The sequence below is a fragment of the Balaenoptera borealis genome (genome assembly GCF_965194805.1).
Source record: "Balaenoptera borealis genome assembly, chromosome: 10".
In the NCBI taxonomy this organism is placed as follows: domain Eukaryota; kingdom Metazoa; phylum Chordata; class Mammalia; order Artiodactyla; family Balaenopteridae; genus Balaenoptera; species Balaenoptera borealis.
The window spans coordinates 10,517,753-10,538,165 of record NC_138874.1 but is presented as its reverse complement, the minus strand read 5'-3'; the positions used below and the strand labels follow the sequence as shown (position 1 = coordinate 10,538,165).

Sequence of the window (20,413 nt, the reverse complement as noted above, 5' to 3'; positions counted from 1 at the left end):
ACCTTTCTCGGGCTGCTCCGCGTCGGGCTGATTACTGCTGCTGGAGCTCACGCTGGCGTCGAAGCCCGCGGGCGAGCCGTTCCCTTCCGACTGCAGGTCCTGGAGCTCCCCGGCCACGCTGTCCACTTCGATCGTGCTATCAGTCTCACTCTTGATACTGCGGACTTCTTCTTGGTTTGGGGCCAGCGGCTCCGACACGGTTACGGAAGACGGCTGCCGACTGGCCTCCGTCACGGTGACTGAGGAAGGCGACTCGGGTGTCGTGGGAGGGGTGTTGAGCACTGAGTTACTGCCACTACTGGGAAATTCCGATTTTTTGTCACTGACCTCCGCCGGCTTTTCCTCGGCGGGCTTGCCGTCGGCACCGGGCGGCGGCGGGGCGGCCAGCTCCGCGCCGGGGGAGCAGCTCTCCTCCTCGGCCACGGTCTGCAGGGACCCCTCCACCGGCCCCTCCTCCGGGGCAGGATGCGGCGGGGAGGCCGCAGCCTCGGTGTCGGAGTCGGAGAAGAGCTCCTTCAGCGTTTTCTTAGGCCACTGTCCCTGAATACTTGACCAGACATCTTTTCGATCTTTAGCTCTGCTGTTCTGAAGTCTTTCATCAGAGTTATTTAAAAGTTTTATCCTTTTTTCGGCAACTTCTGAAAATCCTGAATAGAAACCAGTTGTCCGCAGAGACTTTCTTTTCTCCTCCAAACCGTTGTATTTCTTAGTTGGTGTCGTCTTTGCTTTTGATTTTTCCTCTTCATCTTCATCTGAAGTGCTGCTGCTACTGTTTTCCATGCAGAGGGAGTCTTTGTTCTTGGCCTTCTCTTCCTTTTTGCCAGGTGACCCGGTTTTTAAACACTCCTCGGTATTGCAATACCTCCTCTTACCACGTTTTACCGGTGGTTTTGAAGATTTATCTGCGGTGTCCTTCTTGACATCCTTCCTCTTTTTTGTGACTTCATCTTCTTCCTCATAATCAGTATCTTCGGATAATCCTTCTATATCTTTTCTTAATCTTTCTGGAGATTTCGACATGGATTTGGCTATTACCAAATCTGCATGGACTTTGTTTTCTTCTAGCAAAGATGAATTGTTCTGTCCCTCCTTTGAAATAAGATCATTTCTGGTGTGGGTCAAATGATCAACCTTAGATTCTGCTTTGCCGTTGTTATCCAAGTCTTGAACGCCTGTCTCATCCTCCTGCTCACTGTCTTCAGCAGAACTTTCAGAAGCTAGAAAAGAAAGAGAAGACAATGAGTGTGATCAGAACACCAGCAACGTCTTCTCTGTGCCAGCGAATATAAACATGGATTAGCTCCTACGTTTATAACTACCCCAGGCTGCTAGGTTTTATCCTCGTTTTACAAGTGAGGAAACTGAGCTTCAGAAAGTGAAGACATTCACCCAATGATGGAAATGTTCCATATCATGACTATACTGGTAGTGACACTACTGAATACTTCTGCCAAAACTCATGAAATTGTAAACATAAAAGTCGTGACTTTTATTGTTTGTAAATTATACCTCAATAAAGCTGATTATAAAAAAGGAAGAATTTTCTACAAATTTATGAGCACAAAATAGGGGAGTGAGGATGTAGTCCCAGGTTGTTCTAACTCCAAAGTCTATATTCTTATAAAAGTGTAGCCTTCATTTTTAATGTAGCAATGATCATTCCAAGATTTTGTGAACAATGTATTTCCATGGTAGATGCTTCAAAGAACAACACAATTAAGTAACTTAGACTTTATATAAACGTATCTACAGAATTTATTTCTTAAATGTTCATTTTAGTAAATAAATTCAATTAACCATTAAAAAATGATAGCTTTTATTACGATTTTAACATACCATTTATTGAGAAACTGTTACATGTCAGGTACCTTGAAATGCTCTGCACAGATCATCTCACTCAATCTCGCCATAACCCTATGAACGTGTCATTAGCCCCATTTTATAGTTTCGGAGACTAGGATTTAGAGACGCTAAGTAAACCACCCCAAAGAGCTAAAATAAGTCAAGATCAAATCTAAATCTAAGTCGTCTGACTCCAGAATTTAGAATCTTCACTACGCTACACTCTACTGAGAAGTCCATGTATATTCTTTAGCTAAATTTGCTAAAAGTAAAAAATAATTGATACAGTTAAGATGGTTAAAAACATTTAATCTTTTCAATGTGTTCCTAAATAACTGAATTTTTAAAATTATTCAAGCAATACATATACATGGTTAAAACAAATTCAGACTCATAATAAAACACCAAAAGCTCTTTTCTTCCCTCCCCAGCCTCCAAAATGTTGTAACTATTTCCTCTGATAGTTACTATCGTTATCTCTTAATAATATACCATTCGTTGATACGTATAAGCAGTGAGGATTTTCTCTCTTATTAATACCTCTACTCCCTTCTGCCACACTTTCTATATAAGTGGTGTTGGGAAGTTGGACAGCCGCATGTGAATCGATGAAGTTAGAACACACCCTCACTCCATACACAAAAGTAAACTCAAAACGGCTTAAAGACTTAAGTATAAGACATGACACCATAAAACTCCTAGAAGAGACCATAGGCAAAACATTCTCTGACATAAATTGTACCAGTGTTTTCTTAGGTTCATCTCCCAAGGCAACAGAAATAAAAGCAAAAATAAACAAATGGACCTAAGCAAACTTACAAGCTTTTGCACAGCAAAGGAAACCACAAACAAAACGAAAAGACAACCTATGGACTGGGAGAAAGTATCTGCAAAGGATGCAACGGACGAGGGCTCAATTTCCAAAATATACAACTCAATAATAAAAAAAAAAAACAACCCTACTGAAAAATGGGCAGAAGACCTAAACAGACATTTCTCCAAAAAAGACATACAGATGGCCAATAGGCACACGAAAAGATGCTCAACATCACTAATTATTAGAGAAATGCAAATCAAAACTACAATGTGGTACCACCTCACAGCAGTCAGAATGGCCATCATTAAAAAGTCTACAAATAACAAATGCTGGAAAGGGTGTGGAGAAAAGGGAACCCTCCTCCTACACTGTTAGTGGGAATGTAACTTGGTCCAGCCACTGTGGAAAACAGTATGGAGGTTCCTTAAAACGACTAAAAACAGAGTTGCCATATGATCCAGCAGTCCCACTCCTGAGAATATATCCAGAGAAAACTGTAATTTGAAAAGATACATGCACCCCAATGTTCATAGCAGCACTATTTATAACAGCCAAGACATGGAAGCAACCTAAATGTCCACTGACAGTGACTGGATAAAGAAGATGTGGTACATATATACAATGGAATGCTACCCAGCCATAAAAAAAGAATGAAATAATGCCATTTGCAGCAACATGGAGAGACCTAGAGATTATCATACTAAGCAAAGTAAGTCAGAAAGAGAAAGACAGATATTGATACCATATGATATCACTTATATGTGGAATCTAAAATATTACACAAATAAATTTATTTATGAAACAGAAACAGATTTCACAGACATAGAAAATAAGCTTATGATTACCAAAGGGGAAAGGGGGTGGGGAGGGATAAATTAGGAGTTTGGGATTAGCAGATACAAACTACTATATATAAAATAGACAACAAGGTCCTGTACAGCACAGGGAACTATATTCAAAATCCTGTAATAAACCATAATGGAAAAGAATATGTATATATATGTATAACTGAACCACTTTGTTGTACTCGGAAACTAACACAACATTGTAAATCAACTATACTTCAGTAAAAAAAAAAAAAAAAGAATAAAATCAGAAACATAAGATATTGTACAAGAACAGAATTGTATACAGCATGCAGAAAACAGAGTTCTTGCAAATTAAAAACATTACAGCTGTCAATAAGCATTATAGCAGTAAATTAAACAGTAAAAGGATTAAAAGATAAAGAAAATTAGAGAAAATTTCTAAGAAATTAGAGGAAAAAGAAAAAAGAGTAAGTAATATGTCCCCACCAAAAGATAAGAATATTAGAGTATACTGCAGAAGGTTCAATAGCAATATAATGGCAGGTCGAGAGACAGAGAGAGAGAGAGAGAGAGAGAACAGTGAAATGCAGAGGAGGAAATCAACAAAATAATTCATAAAAACTATCTGGAACAGAAAGACACAAGTTTCTAGAATGAAACAACTTTGTACACACCACAGCGGATAAAAATACATCCACACAAGGTATAATCTCTGTGAAATTTTAGGACATTAGAAACAAAGATTCAAGATTCCAGAAAAAGGGAAAGGCAAAAACAAGCAATAAAACAAGTCACATACAAAGAATCAGAAACTAGAAGAGCTCTGGACGTCACAGAAATAACACTGTAAGCAAAAAAACAGTGGAACAATGTCAATAAAATAATTAAGGAAAAACGTCCAACCCCGCTAAACCATGAATAAAGATATTTTCAGATATGGACAGTCTCTAAAAATGTACCTTCCCTCTTAGTCACTTGTTCTTAAAATTTACTAGAGAATGTGCTCCACCACAATGAGTATACCAAAGAAGGTTAAAAAAAACCATCAGATATCCAAAACAAAGAAATTCTAGGGACGACTTTGAAGAGAGAGCTCTAAAAAGTTCCCAGGAAGAGAACTGTGCATCAGATGTAGAAGGAAACCAGTCCAGACCATGCAGTGTATTTCCAAAGGAAGTCACATGGAGGGCTATCATCACCAAGATGCCTCCTGCCATCAACTAGATTCTTTGTATGTATTTTAGCTTGTTTCCACCATTTGGTGATGAAATTCCAGCTCTCCCCTCAATGTCTTGTGTGCCATTACCTGAATCGGATAATGACGGATAATGACGTCATTTTACCCGGCAGAAACATTTTGTTTTGACCTACACCTGAAGGCTAGGGGTATATTTGGGAAGGCTAGAATCAGAAGATACAGAGGACCTTCCTACTCCCACTGAACTTATTCCTTTTGGTCATCCTCTGAGACTACGTCAGATATTCTTGTGGGGAGCCCCGATGTCTCCCAGAAAGGCCTCATTACCTTGCCCCACTGAATTCCCTTCCAGAGGCTTTTGTAGACTCACAAAGAAGCTTAATATGACCTAGAGAGTCTATTCAGATAACATTCTCAGGGAGCCTTCATCTAAGTGGAAATACTGCCTTTTTTACATAGCTAGGTTTACGCTCGCCACGGTTTTAAGAAAACTAAATAATATCCTCTTTAGGACTATATATAGGTTTAATATAATTCTAAAGAAAAGTAAAAGAATGATTAAGTCAGAATATTAATTACTTTTCAGGGAGACATAACTATTTTAAGTAAATACTACTTGTTCACCACTGTGGTAGACATACAATATCATTATTCTTTAAATTATACATATATTTCCATATACTGTTCTGTATATCTGATATAGTAGAAAATTATGAAAAATGAACTTTAGAATATTTAGATATTTACAAATAATATAAATATCCATCTGAAATAAGAGACAAAAACAATTTCCATTATATTCAAAATCAATAAAAATCCAAACTCTCTTAAGTTATAAGAAATGTAAAGTTTTTTTTTTTTTAAGAAATGTAAAGTAGTTTTATGGAGATACATTCTTTTACTTCATTTGATAGATCAGATTCTCTCTTCCCTGCCAGTCAGATTTACAAAAATCTTCCCCTCCAGTACTCATCACTTTTATTATTTGTTAAACTTCATTCTGCCTTAAACAGTAAGCACTCAGGACATCATAAAAGAGATCATAATAAATATAATCAAGATAAGCAAAGTTTGGTATTCTTTACAAAAAGTTCAGTATATTTTATAGTCTGATATTGCATAATACAAACTATGTTTTACATGGCTACAGAAAGGATGGTACCTGAAAAAAACACAGTAATGGTACTAGAGATTGAATATTAAATTTTAACTAAAATCTAATGGTGCCCTCAGATCTACTAATAACAGAAATATTTCCAAGCCTCAATCAATGGCTGATTTTATTTCAAGTAATAAGAGAGTCAACAAAATTCTGGTTCAATTAAAAAAAGAGAATTTGATACTGTCACTGAATTACCTTTATAGAATTTGGTTTATAAAAATTAACACAAACAAAAATTAAAACAAATACTTGCATGCAACAGGATGCTTGTTATGCTTACCTTGAAGTCCATTAAGGATAGAAGTGATTTCTATGGATTTAATATGAGCTGTATCAGAGTTTTTGGCATCAGTAAGATCCAATTTGGATACCATTTCAGGAGATGGATTTGTCTGAAATGGTGGTTTTGACAAGCGCCGAAGTTTACAGTTCTTAGGAGAATACTTTTCATCTTTGTCTTTTTCTTTGTCTAATTTATTCTAGGTTAAGAAAAAAAAAAGGTATCCCATGTCAGCCATAATACATCATGAGGCATTTATTAGTAACAATGTTAAAACTCATTTTTAACTCAACGTTACAGACTATTATTAAAAAACATAAAAAGAAAGAATACAAAAAGGCCCACAAAACAGTCAGAAATGTTTTTTCAAAGTTATTTAACAAATACTACAGGATGAGAAATAAGTTTTTGTCTAATATTTGTATTTTAATAGTGGAAATAAATTAGCAATCAGATAGGCAATTAAGACTAGCAAACTTCCATACTGCTAAAAATTGGTGTTACAAATTCTGTAAAAATTAAATCAAAATAGGTTTAAATTAAATATTCACTAAAAGAAAACAGAAACATAATTTCAAGCTGGTAGTTCTAAAACCTGTAAGATTCTCAATATAAAATGAGAGTTGGGAATGACACAACTTCAAATATCTTCATTCAGTTGATAGCTGGGAGTAACAAACAAATGACTCGCTATAAAGTCAAGTCAGTGGGGCAACCTTCCTGTATCACTGATAATGTTTCAGGAAAAAATGAGAAATTTTCTGAAATTCTCTATTTACGAATAGATGAGCAGAGGTTAATATATTTCTTGGAAACTATTTTTTAAATTTGTTTTAAAAATAATTTATAGGACTTCCCTGGTGGCACAGTGGTTAAGAACCCACCTGCCAATGCAGGGGACACGGGTTTGAGCCCTGGTCCGGGAAGATCCCACATGTCGCGGAGCAACTAAACCCGTGCGCCACAACTACTGAGCCTGCGTTCTAGAGCCCGTGAGCCACAACTACTGAGCTCTTGTGCCACAACTACTGAAGTCCGTGGGCCTAGAGTCGGTGTTCCACAACAAGAGAAGCCACCGCAATGAGAAGCCCACGCACCGCAACAAAGAGTAGCCCCCACTCACGGCAACTAGAGAAAGCCCACGCACAGCAAAGAAGACCCAACGCAGCCAAAGATAAATTAATTAATTAATTAATTAATTCTTTTTAAAAAATTTATAGGAAAAATAATTTAGACAAGCTTCTAAATGATAATGTAGAGCACTACGTAGACGTAAACAATTCTGAAGTCCTGTTATATAGTGAGAATACAGAACGTGAGTGGCTATTTTCACAATTCTCCCAAAGATCGTACATAATTAGTATCATTCTGGATACACAGAGAAGTTATTCTGTTTAGGGTAGTGGTTCTCTAAGTGCGGACTCTGGCCCAGCGACATTAGCATCTTCTGGGAATTTGTTAGAAGTGAAAACTCCTTGAACCAGACTCAGATCTAGTGAATCAGAAACGCTGGGGATGGGGCCAAGCAATCTGAGTTTCAACAAGTCCTTCAGGTGACTGTAACACATGCTCAAGTGTGAGATCCACTGACTTAGAGCACCTGGGCTGAATTCTCTGGATGCACTGAGGCGGCTTTTGTGTAGGAAGACTACCAAAACCTCTCAATGATTAGTGCTGTTCTCATTTTCCTATTCTTGCCAGCCTTTTCATCACTTTATACCAGAGATCATAATACACCATGCATTATGAAGGCAGAAATAGTCTACCCCATGCAAATTTCAAATATGGCTTTTAACGCCTATCAGAGGACAGCCTTGAAAATAGTGGTTCTCACAGTCAGATGAGATCGAGTGATGGGTATACAATATTAAATATTTTCTAGGAAGCTTTTTCAAAATTCACATGCCTCTTCCCTTATGACCAAGAATTTTAAATGCCTGGAAGGGGCCGAGAACTAAATTGAGAACTAAATAAATATTTAGAAAAAATTCCCCAAGTGTAATATTCTAACATTGCTTCTCCTACCCCTACCCTATCTTCTACCTGAGAAATACTACTTCTAAAACTTGCTCTGTGTAAGGAAACTGGCTTTTTAGTGCCACACACACACAGCTCTTCTAGTAGCTTAGAGCAATGCTAAATGTAGCATGACTTCCAATAAAGACCAAGAGTGTCCTTAGTTGTAGCTACTGAGTTGCTATACCAAAACTTTAAAAATACGGACCCAATTTCACAGTGAGAAAAGAATAATCACTCTAGGGGAAACCTTTCAGTATTTAGGGGCACTAGGGTATCATTTAGCCAGAAAGTAAATAGCTCCTCACTTTTAATATGAAAATTGAATTTCAGGAGAACTATTAAACACTTCAACTATATATATACCATTCAAAGTATAAAAGAGCCATTACAAAGATTAAAAAATATTCTAAAACCTAGTTAATGGTTCTACTTTCTAATAAAACATTAGAAAGACTTAGTCTTAGAATTAATAAGCGTAATTCTATCATACATAAAAGTAACCTTAATTTCCATACAAGCTCATTAATAGATCCCCACGGTATCTATGTAGAGTTTGCCTAACAGGGTCTTGTGAACACATTCTAAGGCACTACCTATACAGTCAGAGAAAGATGAAGAAAAAAGAAGAGCTTCAGATAGGCTCTCCTCTGCCTTCAGACACCTCCTTCTCTTCCTCTAATGGTTTACAGCTATTACAGTAACCCCAGGGATCCCAGCCACACAACTTAATGACTCCTAGTTGGAGACCAGAGGTGTAGGAAACAGTTGAAATCGGTAAGTGAAATCTGGCTGAGTGGACTTATACAATGTTGGAACTGAAAAAGCCTCAAAGATCATTTAGTACTGTTTTCAAAATGCCTTTCCATAAGCTGACAATCTTAATTGTACGCAAATCTAGCATTTGATAAATCTGCTATTTCAGGAGAGCATTTCCAACTCTACTAACACTAATGCACACACCCTTAATACTCATTTTGGAGGCAAAGTTCCTTAATTAAGATCTATAATACAGCAAAATAAGCACTTACCTTTATTTTCTTGCGATGTTTTATCTTTGGCACATTTTTATCAGCAGGTCGTACTATTTTATCTGCTTTAATCCATTCATCATATCTAAAATTGAAGGAAATTAACATAAATATAAAACACATACCACAGAAGGAACCATGCCATATTAAAGAGAAACTCGTAAATAGAATCAGAACATTTCAGAACTGCAAAGGGCCTTGGAGGCCATCTAGTTCAACTTCCTGGTTCAAGAAATAAAGTCACCACGGCTCAAAGAGAGAGATGAAGTAACCTATCCAAGGACACAATGTCAGCTATTGGCTGACCTCTTGACTCCTGGACTAGCACTCCTTGCTCTGCTGCCCCCGTGAGAAACCAAACCTGTGCAATAGCTATTAAGAGAAATCCCAGTATTTCCTGTACTTTTTTTGTATACTTTGTTGTGTTCGTAAGCAGCAAGTAGCCCATTTTTCCTAACCGTGTCAGGAAGCTGTAAGGGGAAGCACAGCTCTGCCAAGCCTCCAGTGCTGAGACACTTCCTACGTGTGCAGGCAGCCGAGGGCCAGCAGTCGTGATGGCCTCTCCACTCAGTGCTGGCAGTCTGCATAATTTTACAGAGTGCAAGTCACTACTGACTGCAATAAATCTATTTGTTTAAAGGGGGGAAAGAAAAGACAGTTTATTTTTGTAAAAACTCAGCCAGAAAGAAGAAACATTAAAAACAAATTAACCTCTTTTTATGTTTGAAAGTTATCTACATTTATTCTGGAAAATGGGAAAACTCACTGACGTTTTTAACTCAAGAAAATGAACAACTGAAAATGAGCTTTTAAATTAAAATGTCCTCTTTACCAGAGGTATTAAGTGAAGTAATAAAGACCTTAAGTCAGGAAGCAAATGACCTGGGTCATTAGCTTACTAATAAATTACATTCTTGCTCTAGCTAGGCCTAGTTGTATCTGTAGCAAGTCCCAGGCAGAGCTATACTGCTGGTGCAAACCACGGGCTGCGGCAAAGCTGAGGGCTCAGCCCCACAATGGTTACAGCAGCGTCTGCTGGAAGCTGCTGAGGGCCACAGTGATAACTGGAGAGGATGAGGAAAGAATGGAATGAGTTCTAGAAAAGTCTTTACACATCCTTGCTGACTAGTTATGTGGCCCTGGTCAAGACGTTCTCAACCTCAGACTTCGTTCGTTCTGTATAAAGACCACATTAAAAAGATAAAATAAAAAATAAGACTGCACCTCACATATGGAGGATCAAATATATGAAACAGTTTAAGTCAAATATTATTCTCCTACTAAACACACTCTTCTGGTGTTTATACTGGCAACGCTAGCACCTACCTGTACATTTATAGTAATTTTAATTTTCCCATTAATACTCAAAATTGCATGACGCTTGACAAGAAAGCAATTTAGTTCCTTCCAAAATTAGTGAAGGTGAAGAATGAACAGAAAATATATATGCCCTCTACAAAGTTGAATATGAACTTCTAGAAGTTGCTCTTACTTGAATATAGTTATGGAAATCAATGTTATGTACTTTAAGAAAAAAACAAAACAAGCTTTCTATCTTCCTATGAGATAAACAAAAAACAGTTCATGATGGTTACACATACATCAGCATAAGCTAAACGAAGATATGAGTTTTTTACCTTTCTTAACCAAAGACTACCTGTTGTACAATTAATTTTGTAATACCAGACATTTTGACTACCAGTAAGATTACTATTCAATTCCACTTGGATTTTTGACATGAATTATTATATTTCAAATTCAGTTGAAACAGTAGCTTTCAATGCAAGAATATCACCAAGATACTGTAGCTTTGATGGAGCACCAAACACATCAAACAAGCAAAAAATAGTTACTGTCTCCATAGTTACAATGTTCACTGTGACAGAGAAAGATTTCTTTATGAGTTAGAGGTAATGTATTTTGTTTAAATTATCTTAGGAACAAGGTATAAGGAACATATACCTAAATAAAATAGTGGTTACTCCACATGGTACAGGCTGATGCTCACTGCCTAAGCTCCACTAGAGTACAGACACTATATGATAATCATTTTCTCCTCCACCCAAACATAAACTAAGGATGGTATATAAGAGGACTGGTTATCAGAAGAACTTTAGTGAGTTTGCGGGTGGAAAGAGTGTTGAGCCAGGCAGGAAACAAAAAAGAAAGATTCTGGAATTAGATGAAACAAACTATATACGCTTCTAAAATACTTGAACAGCAGTAATTAAACACGAGGGTCTTACTATTCTACATAACAATCTTGTTTGAAAACTACTGAATATTCTGTATGGTTTTAGGAGATTCCTTGGGAAATTCTTTAGATATGTTTCCTACTAGAGCAATTACACAGTAATGTATGGTTCTGTAAGTATTAGCTAATATTATATTGTGACTCCTTTATTATTTGCCTCTTTCTATTCTCCTTTCTCAGTGTTTTTTGTTTGTTCAGGCATTCCCTTGTTCTAATACTATTCTTTTAGATTTTTTTTCTTTTTTCAGCTAGATTTATGCTGTCTTTTCATAAAAGGTAATAACACAACGTTGTTGTTATTATAATTAATACCCTTCAGAACTAGAACATGCCTTAAAAATCTATCAAGAATTTATTTCACAGATTGAGAAACTCAAACCATGGAAGCGAACTCACCTTGCAAGCTACAGGCTTGCCAAAGACCACTATGTGGGGCTTCCCCGGTGGCGCAGTGGTTAAGAGTCTGCCTGCTAATGCAGGGGACATGGGTTCGAGCCCTGGTCTGGGAAGATCCCACAGGCCGCGGAGCAACTAGGCCCGTGAGCCACAACTAGTGAGTCTGCGTGTCTGGAGCCTGTGCTCCGCAACAAGAGAGGCCGTGATAGTGAGAGGCCCGCGCATCGCGATGAAGAGTGGCCCCCGCTTGCTGCAACTAGAGAAAGCCCTCGCGCAGAAACAAAGACCCAACATAGCAATCAATCAATCAATCAATAAAAAATCTTTAAAAAAAAAAAAAAAACCCACTATGTGAGGAGTTGGAGAAGAACCGGAAATGGACTGCCTGTTCAACAGTGTAATACTAGAATGATTATTACTAGGCAGGCCAGGTCCTGCTCAGAGTAAGCATACAGAAGAGTCCAGACCAGCAACTGAAAAAGCCTCATTAAGAATGCACAGTATGGGGCTTCCCTGGTGGTGCAGTGGTTGAGAATCCGCCTGCCAATGCAGGGAACACGGGTTTGAGCCCTGGCCTGGGAAGATCCCACATGCCGCGGAGAAACTGGGCCCGTGAGCCACAACTACTGAGCCTGCGCGTCTGGAGCCTGTGCGCCGCAACAAGAGAGGCCACGACAGTGAGAGGCCCGCGCACTGCGATGAAGAGTGGCCCCCGCTCGCTGCAACTAGAGAAAGCCCTCACAGAGAAATGGAGACCCAACACAGCCATAAATAAATAAATAAATAAATAAATTTAAAATTACCTTTCTCTAAAAAAAAAAAAGAATGCACAGTATGAACCAATCCACGAGGAGGGAGAACAAGTGAAAACAATGTGTGAGAATTTTGGTTAAGGTAGCTTTTTCAAATTACAAATGCCTTTAACCAAACAGAGGTTGAGACCAGTGATGTAAACATTAACAGAAATATTTCAGAATGTAATGAGGTTCCAAGTAGCACTTTAGTTGCCTGATTAATCTTACAAGGAAAAAAAAAAAAAACGATGATCAGAAAATAAACTCATAGCTATAAATGATCCTTGTATATATTTTAAAAATAGGAAATGTTCTTTCCCTTTATGTAATTACTGATTAGAGTATTAATCAGGAGTTCTATTCTCTTTTCTTTTCTTTTTTTTTTTTTTTTGGCTGCAAGGCATGTGGGATTCCAGTTCCCCCGACCAGGGATCCAACACGCGCCCCCTGCACTAGAAGCCTGGCGTCTTAACCACTGGGCCACCAAGGAAGTCCACGAGTTCTATTTTCTTTACAGAATACTTTCAAAGACCAGGAAGGAGAGGAACATAAATTCATGTGGGAAAAAAGCAAAACGATACACCCTGAAAGGCAACATTTCCTACTGACACTAAATTATATAAGAAAGAGTTAGGCCAATATAATTTTTATTTTACTAGTGCTTGTTAATTTAAATTAAGTAATATTAGTGGGCTAAGATCTCTGATTCCCTAACGAATACCAAGAATAAAGACTTGAATGAAGGGAATTTAGTTCAGAACTACAGAAAAAGCTGCCACTGATTCTGTTTATTCTATATAAACTTAAACTTTTTATATAGTCTATTTAATGTACATTAAAAAGAGATTACAGCACATTTACTTTAGGCATAAGAAAATAAAGAAGATAGAAAATGGGAAAATTTAGTTCAAATTCAAATATCTTGGACATCATAGAAATTGAAATTACAGGGAAGTGGCAAACAGCAGAAAATTGCAGCTAAGAAATAGAAGACCATGAAATATTTCTCATTTCTCCTTGGGGCACCATACCAAGTACGGTATCCATTCATCCCTCAAAATACATTCTTAAAGAATACAAGAATTTAAAAAACTAAGTCAAATATAAATTTTTTGGTTTTAAAATGCTTCCATCCTTTTCTCAAACATTCCCAAATACATGGACATGCTGTCCTTCCCTCACAGTGGCTCTCCAATATTCTTGATTCGGCTTTAAGTACCACAAAGGGAATCAAGACATTAGAACGCATATTCTGATGGGGTCTCTCTACCATGCAGGAACTACGAACAGCTATTTAGGGCAACAGGTATTCAAAGAAACCACATTATTGTTAAATACCTAGATTTCTCCCCAAGGCTAGCAAGCCTGTTGCTGTCAGCTCTCATGTTCTGTGATAATGTAGCTTGAAAACTAGGAGAGAAATTTAAGCTAAGTGGTTGGCCTACAAACAAAATGACCTGCAACTTTAATCCAAGCAATAGAGTTTTATGAGAATGTCTGAGGAAAACAAGGAAGTTTGGATTATTGATATAAACTATACTACCTTCAGCTGGACTTTAAATTTAGAAATTACGAACAGAAGAGAGTAACTGGCCTGTTTGTGACAAAAGGAAATATAGTTTGCCAGGGCACAAGGAAAAGAAGATCACTAAATGCTTCCATTTAAAAACAAACATCAAAAAACAAAGAAAAACAAATATTTGAACAAATATTAACAAACACTGAATTTGAAAATGAAGACTAAGTCTGTTAATGATTAGACCATACTTTTTCAATTCAGTTATCAATAAATTCATTGTAATTGATGCATGGAGTCTAGACAAGTATCTTATCTGATATTTAAAGTACTAAGGAAAATGTTTTCAAAGAATATACTGACTTATTTGAGAACAGTCTATTGAGATCATCTAACATTCAACTAACGGAATAAACATGAATGAACAGATGCATGAGCAACTCATTTAACTTCTAGCGGTCTGTTCCCTGACCTACATAAAATGAAGAAGGTAGAACAGATGATCCCCCAAATTAAAAAATTATATGAAACTCCCAGACTAAAAGTCTACACGAGGGCTTATTCCTTTGACAAATACTTCTGAGGTACCTATCATGTGACAGGCTCTGCGCTAGGCACTGGGTAATAAACGCACCACAGCTCCTTATCAAGGAGTTCACAGTGTAACAGAGAGGACAACACTAATCAGTCATTACATAAGTAATAGTACCAACCTTCTGAACCATTCGAAAAAAGTAGCTACATCGATATCTGAAATTTTAATGTGTTGAATTAAAATATTTATACAAAGCTAAAAGGAACCATTCAGAGACCATAGCATACTTGCTCTCACCAGAGAAAAACAGAGTTCTAAAAAAACGTTTTGACTTTTTTTTGGATGTGTTGGCAAATTCTCTAAGAAATCATTTAGCAACAATAAAAATGGAAAAGAACATTAGTCAACCAGACATAAGATACCAAAATGGTTACTGTGCCCACACCAGTTCAGATTTTGGTTCTGCTTAAACCTAACTAAACCACTTTCAAAGAAATATTATCAGCCATGTATTAATATAAACCCACACAATAACTACATGCAGAATAAGGATACTGTACAAATAACTGCATCAGCAAAACCAAACTGACAAAATACTTAAAAACTCATTATTTAAAATATGCATACAGATTATAAAAGATAAAATCTAATAACTAACCGTTAATATAAGTGAAATATTAACATCATTTGTATTTTGTTTTCTGTAATGGAGAGACTCATTTCATAATTGCTGAACAATACGTATTTTATATCCTGCCTATCTATAGGCAAAAAACTTAATGTATGTCATAAAACTAACTTAGCTTTTAAAAACCTCACATCTAAAATGGAAATTTAGGCCCTCTTTAGCATGGAAAGGAATTCTTTCCCCCTTAATTGAGTAAGAAAATATGAGGGAAAAAATAGGACATTGTAATAGAAAAAAAGACCAAGTCATGATGAAGAGCAGCACTAGTTATTATCAATTATAAACTTTATACGCAATTTAATCAATATTTACCTACTTTATGAATTTTCTATAATAATCTCAATTTACATATTTATTTTTAATGTGAGAGAATATCTAAAGCAAAATTTATAGAGACCTACTGACTACAATTTAACGCTTTTAGTCATGTACTTAGGATAAAACAAAGATAAAGATAAAAGCATCATATTATTGAAAAAATAAAATTCTAAGCATGCTATTAACATTTCATATTTCCACTCCATACAACACTGTTAAATCCACATCAAAGAAACAGGAATGGTGTTCACTGTAATAAAGAATATAATAGTAGAATGATAAAAACATGAATATTATAGCACCATCATATTAAAGATTTGACACAAATAGCCCAAGAGAAATGTACTGTAATTATATAGATCTGTTTTCCTAGAGAATTTAACTCTGTAAAATGAAACAAAGGTATAGGTCTTCAGGCAGAGGTACTATCAATATATAATGTTAAGAACACATCACAGAGCGTTGTACCAGGCTTATAAAGACCACTGCAAATGGTTAACAACTCTGGCACTCACTGTATTTTGTGATGTAGATACTGACTTCTAAAAGTATCCTCAAAGTCTGTTTCATTAATATTTGATAAGCTTAGGGGATTAGTATGTTTGTGCACATTTAGACAAACATACTGATGTAACTGCCAATCTACAAAACTATGAAATGGAATAGGTCCAAGTTAATGCTTTACATTAAATGTACCTGTCAATCTACAAAAAATATTGAATGGAACAGGCCCAGTTAAGTAAACACTCAGAGAGACAGCAAGAGAGAGAGAAAGGAAAAAAGGAAGAAGGAAAGAGAGAGAGGCCATTTGAGTGCAAAAATATATGAGTTTATTAATCTTTTTCACAAAGGAAATTTTTATTTTCACTTGCACTGAAAAACTAATCAACTCGAAAGTCATTTTTTAAGTAAAAATTTATTTTTATGTTCACCTTATTCATTGTTTATAAGCTTTCGTTTAAATTTCTCTACATGTAGGACTGCCTGATACCAAGCATTTTCATGCTGAAAAAGAATTTTTCACATGAGCAGTAACATACAGTCCTCTGACTTCCCAAGTAGTTTTTAATTTTAATGCTTTATAGCATAAACAGAAGTAAACAGGCTAGGAGACTGTGACATAAGGGTTTATGGAGACAAGAGTTTGGAGATGGCAGTGAGGTATCAAGAAAAGAAGAATGGCACACAGGAGGAGGCGCAGTGTGCAAAGAGAATAGGAAGACTTGGTGAAAGAGATATGGGCAATATTCCCTTTCTCCCCTTATAACAGGCTGACAGATATTTCCTTGGAAACCATTGTCAAATGGCCTTCATTTATAGTTCTTTAACTTTCAACTATAAAAATAAAGCAGACAATTTCCTAGATAAGAGTACCTTGCTTTCCTTTCTATCATTACCAGAATAATTATTTCAAAGCATCTGAGTAGAACAACTTTGTACTCTTATCAATATTCCTAAGTCCAAGGCATGTACAATAAAAGTATGGCAGGGAAGGAACAGGGAAATTAAGCTGAAAAAGTGACATAAAGTTCTTCAAAGGAACAAAAGGAGACAGGGACTGGAAGAAAGGTCACAGGACACGAGCACTTCGAATCACATTCATTCAAGTCTCTTACTCTCCATCCCATTTTGGCTGCTAATTAGGAGTTGGGCTCTGTATATTACCCAAAGAGGTCATTTAAAAAATTGACTACCATAGTCATATATAAAAATTAACTCAAGATGGACCAAAACCCTAAGTATTAGAGTTAAAACTATAAAATTCTTATAAGAAAATGGGGAAATTTTCATAACACTGGATTTGGCAATGTTTTCTAGGATACAACACAAAAAGCATGAGGAACAAAGAAAAAATAGATAAACTGGACTTTATCAAAATTAAAAAGACACTATTAAGGGTGAAAAGACAATTCTGTGGGTTCACAGAATGGGAGAAAATATTTGCAAATGACATCTCTGATAAGGGATTAGTATACAGAATATATGAAGAACTCCTACAACTCTTTAACAACAACAAAAAACAACCAATTCAAAAATGGGCAAAGGGCGTGAATAGACATTTCCCCAAAAAAGATATACAAATGATCATATACAATTAAGTACATGAAAAGATGTTCAACATCACTAGTTATTAAGGAAATGCAAATCAAAACAACAATGAGATACCCACTAGATTAGCTATAAATAAACACTTTTTTAAAAACAGAGAATGAGGGGCTTCCCTGGTGGCGCAGTGGTTAAGAATCTGCCTGCCAATGCAGGTGACACGGGTTTGAGCCCTGGTCCGGGAAGATCCCACATGCCGCGGAGCAACTAGGCCCGTGCGCCACAACTACTGAGCCTGCGCTCTAGAGCCTGGGAGCCACAACTACTGAGCCCACGTGCCACAACTACTGAAGCCTGCGTGCCCTAGAGCCCATGCTCCGCAACAAGAGAAGCCACCGCAACGAAAAGCCTGCGCACCACAACAAAGAGTAACCCCCGCTCACCTCAGCTAGAGAAAGCCGCACACAGCAACAAAGACCCAACGCAGCCAAAAATAAATAAATTAAATAAATAAATTAATTAAAAAAAACAAACAGAAAATGACAAGTGTTGGCAAGGATATGGAGAAATTGGAACCCTAATACAATGCTGGTAAGAATGTAAAATGGTGTAGCCTCTGTGAAAAACAGTTTGTTCCTCAAAAAGTTAAGCAAAGAGTTACCATATGTAAAATAATACAGAAGAGGTTCCAGTGAGAAAACTAAGCCACATCTGTCCCAATTCCCCACTAGTCTCTGTATTCCATAGGTAGCACTTTTATATACAAGTCCCCTTTTTTTAGATTTTAATTTCTGCTCTTAGTCCATTTTGTTGCCAGGAGGTCCAATCTAGTTCAATATTTGTTTAATAGTTACCATATGCCAGGCATGTACAGAACATTCTAGATGTGGTAAGGGATAGTAATGGAACGAATATGAAAATTGAGGGTTTTTTTTTCATGTTTTAAAATTAAATGCACTTCTAAAATGTAATGTGGTCCCAATATAAAAAGTTTAAACAATGGAAAAAAATTTACCCACAGTCCTACATGGAAGTTATATTCCAGGAGGTCAAATCCCTTTGGCTCCAAAAAATAATTCAGAAAAATTCAATATCAGAAAAAGTGACTCAAATCAGGACTGGAAAATCAGGAACAGAATGTAAAATAAGTTAAAATGGATACCAGAAGAATAAAAGAAGGGAACAATTAAAAGGGAGAAAACACATAAAGATAAGAAATGACAGAATGACTGAGGGGTGGTTTTCAATTTGGGAAAAGTAGAAAAGGAAAATAAACCAGAAAAGTAGTTGCAGCTGCAGCAGCCGGAACCCACGTGAAAAGTACCACAAAAGGAGCAATCAGCTGGGTCAGGCACTAAGGTAAGGCAAGTAACAAGAGGTCAAGAAATAAGGTATGGAATTCGGCTAGATGGGGTCCCTAGTGACCGTTCTGGAGGTGTGGTGGAGGCGAAAGCCTTACTGGGTTGGGTTTACACAAAAACAACAGGAGACAAACTGGATCACAAGTGTAAATAACTCTAATTGTTTTTGCTGGACGGAAGTGGAGCAAAGAAACAGCACAGTAGGGAAAGTAGGGGGAAGCTCAAATGAGTTTTCTTTGAGATGAGAGAAATAACTGCAGGTCTATATGTGGATGGGAATGGTTTAGAACAGAGCGAGAAAATGAGAAAAAACGGGAGAATTTCTGGGACCATATCTCTGATTTAGGCAAGAAGGTATGGCAGTTGGAAGATGGGTTTTAGATAGTAGCATGCTTGTTCACCTAAGGCTAAAGATGAGAAGGCAGAAAACATGGCAGCAGATGTAGGTAAGAAGGTGATGTAGTGGAATTCTGTAGAAATTCTCTTATTTCAATTTTTCAATGAGGTCACCAGCTGAAAGTGAAGATGGGGGAAGAGTTGCTGGGGATTTGAGGAGATAGGAAACAGTATGAAAAAAATTTTTTCTGTAACTATGTATGGTGATGGATGTTAATTAGATTTATTGTGGTGATCATTCTGCAATACATACAAATATCAAATCATTATGTTGCACACCTGAAACTAATATAATAATGCATGTGAATTATACCAATAAAAACTGTACTAATAATTAAAAATTATTCCCTTAAAAAATGAAATAGTCTGAGAAAGTAGAAAGGGCATGGAAGGAGGACATACAGCGCCCACTTGAGGTTCACAGTTACGAATTTAAAATACGACCACTCATTGTGGTTGTCTGCTTTCCTCCAAACAGGATCAGCTGCCCAGGTGCAGGCAGCGAGTAGGAGGAGTGTTAGATTTCATCAGCGTTCTTGTGGTTTTGTCAAGCAGGTACTACAACGCAACAACACAAGAGCAACAGAAGAACATGGGGGTGAAAAAAAAAAGATTCTGACAAATGACTGAAGAATGCGAGCAACACGAGGAGAGGATGAGGGCAGCGGGGAGACAGGGGCTGTACATGCTGGAGAGGCTCTCCCCTCACCTGGACAATGAATTCCTTGCTAGGGACTATTTCTTTGTACCTTTAGTGCCAAGCACAGTATTTGGCTTCTAGCGGTTGAACTTATGTTTGCCAAATAAAGGAAGATATTTGATAAAAAGCAGCTGCATGTTCATAAAAAATGGGATTAAACCCATTTGTTTGTGAAAGCTTTTTACTAGTTCCCACTCCACCCACTCCCTCCAAGGAGGAGCCAATTTGCTTAGAAAAATAAGGTATTTTAAAAA

At 36.9% G+C, this 20,413-nt stretch overlaps 1 protein-coding gene across 6 annotated transcripts in view; it reads right to left on the bottom strand.

Moving 5' to 3' along the window:
• ARID4B (AT-rich interaction domain 4B) overlaps window positions 1–20,413 on the bottom strand; it is a 127,455-nt gene that overhangs the window by 11,152 nt on the left and 95,890 nt on the right. For all 6 annotated transcript variants that reach the window (XM_082407574.1, XM_082407575.1, XM_082407570.1 and 3 more), the window contains 3 exons: window positions 9,156–9,240; window positions 6,109–6,307; window positions 3–1,217 (listed from right to left, as the gene is read on the bottom strand). In XM_082407574.1, the coding sequence (XP_082263700.1) occupies window positions 3–1,217; window positions 6,109–6,307; window positions 9,156–9,240 (1,499 nt within the window). The remainder of the gene's footprint in view (window positions 1–2; window positions 1,218–6,108; window positions 6,308–9,155; window positions 9,241–20,413) is intronic.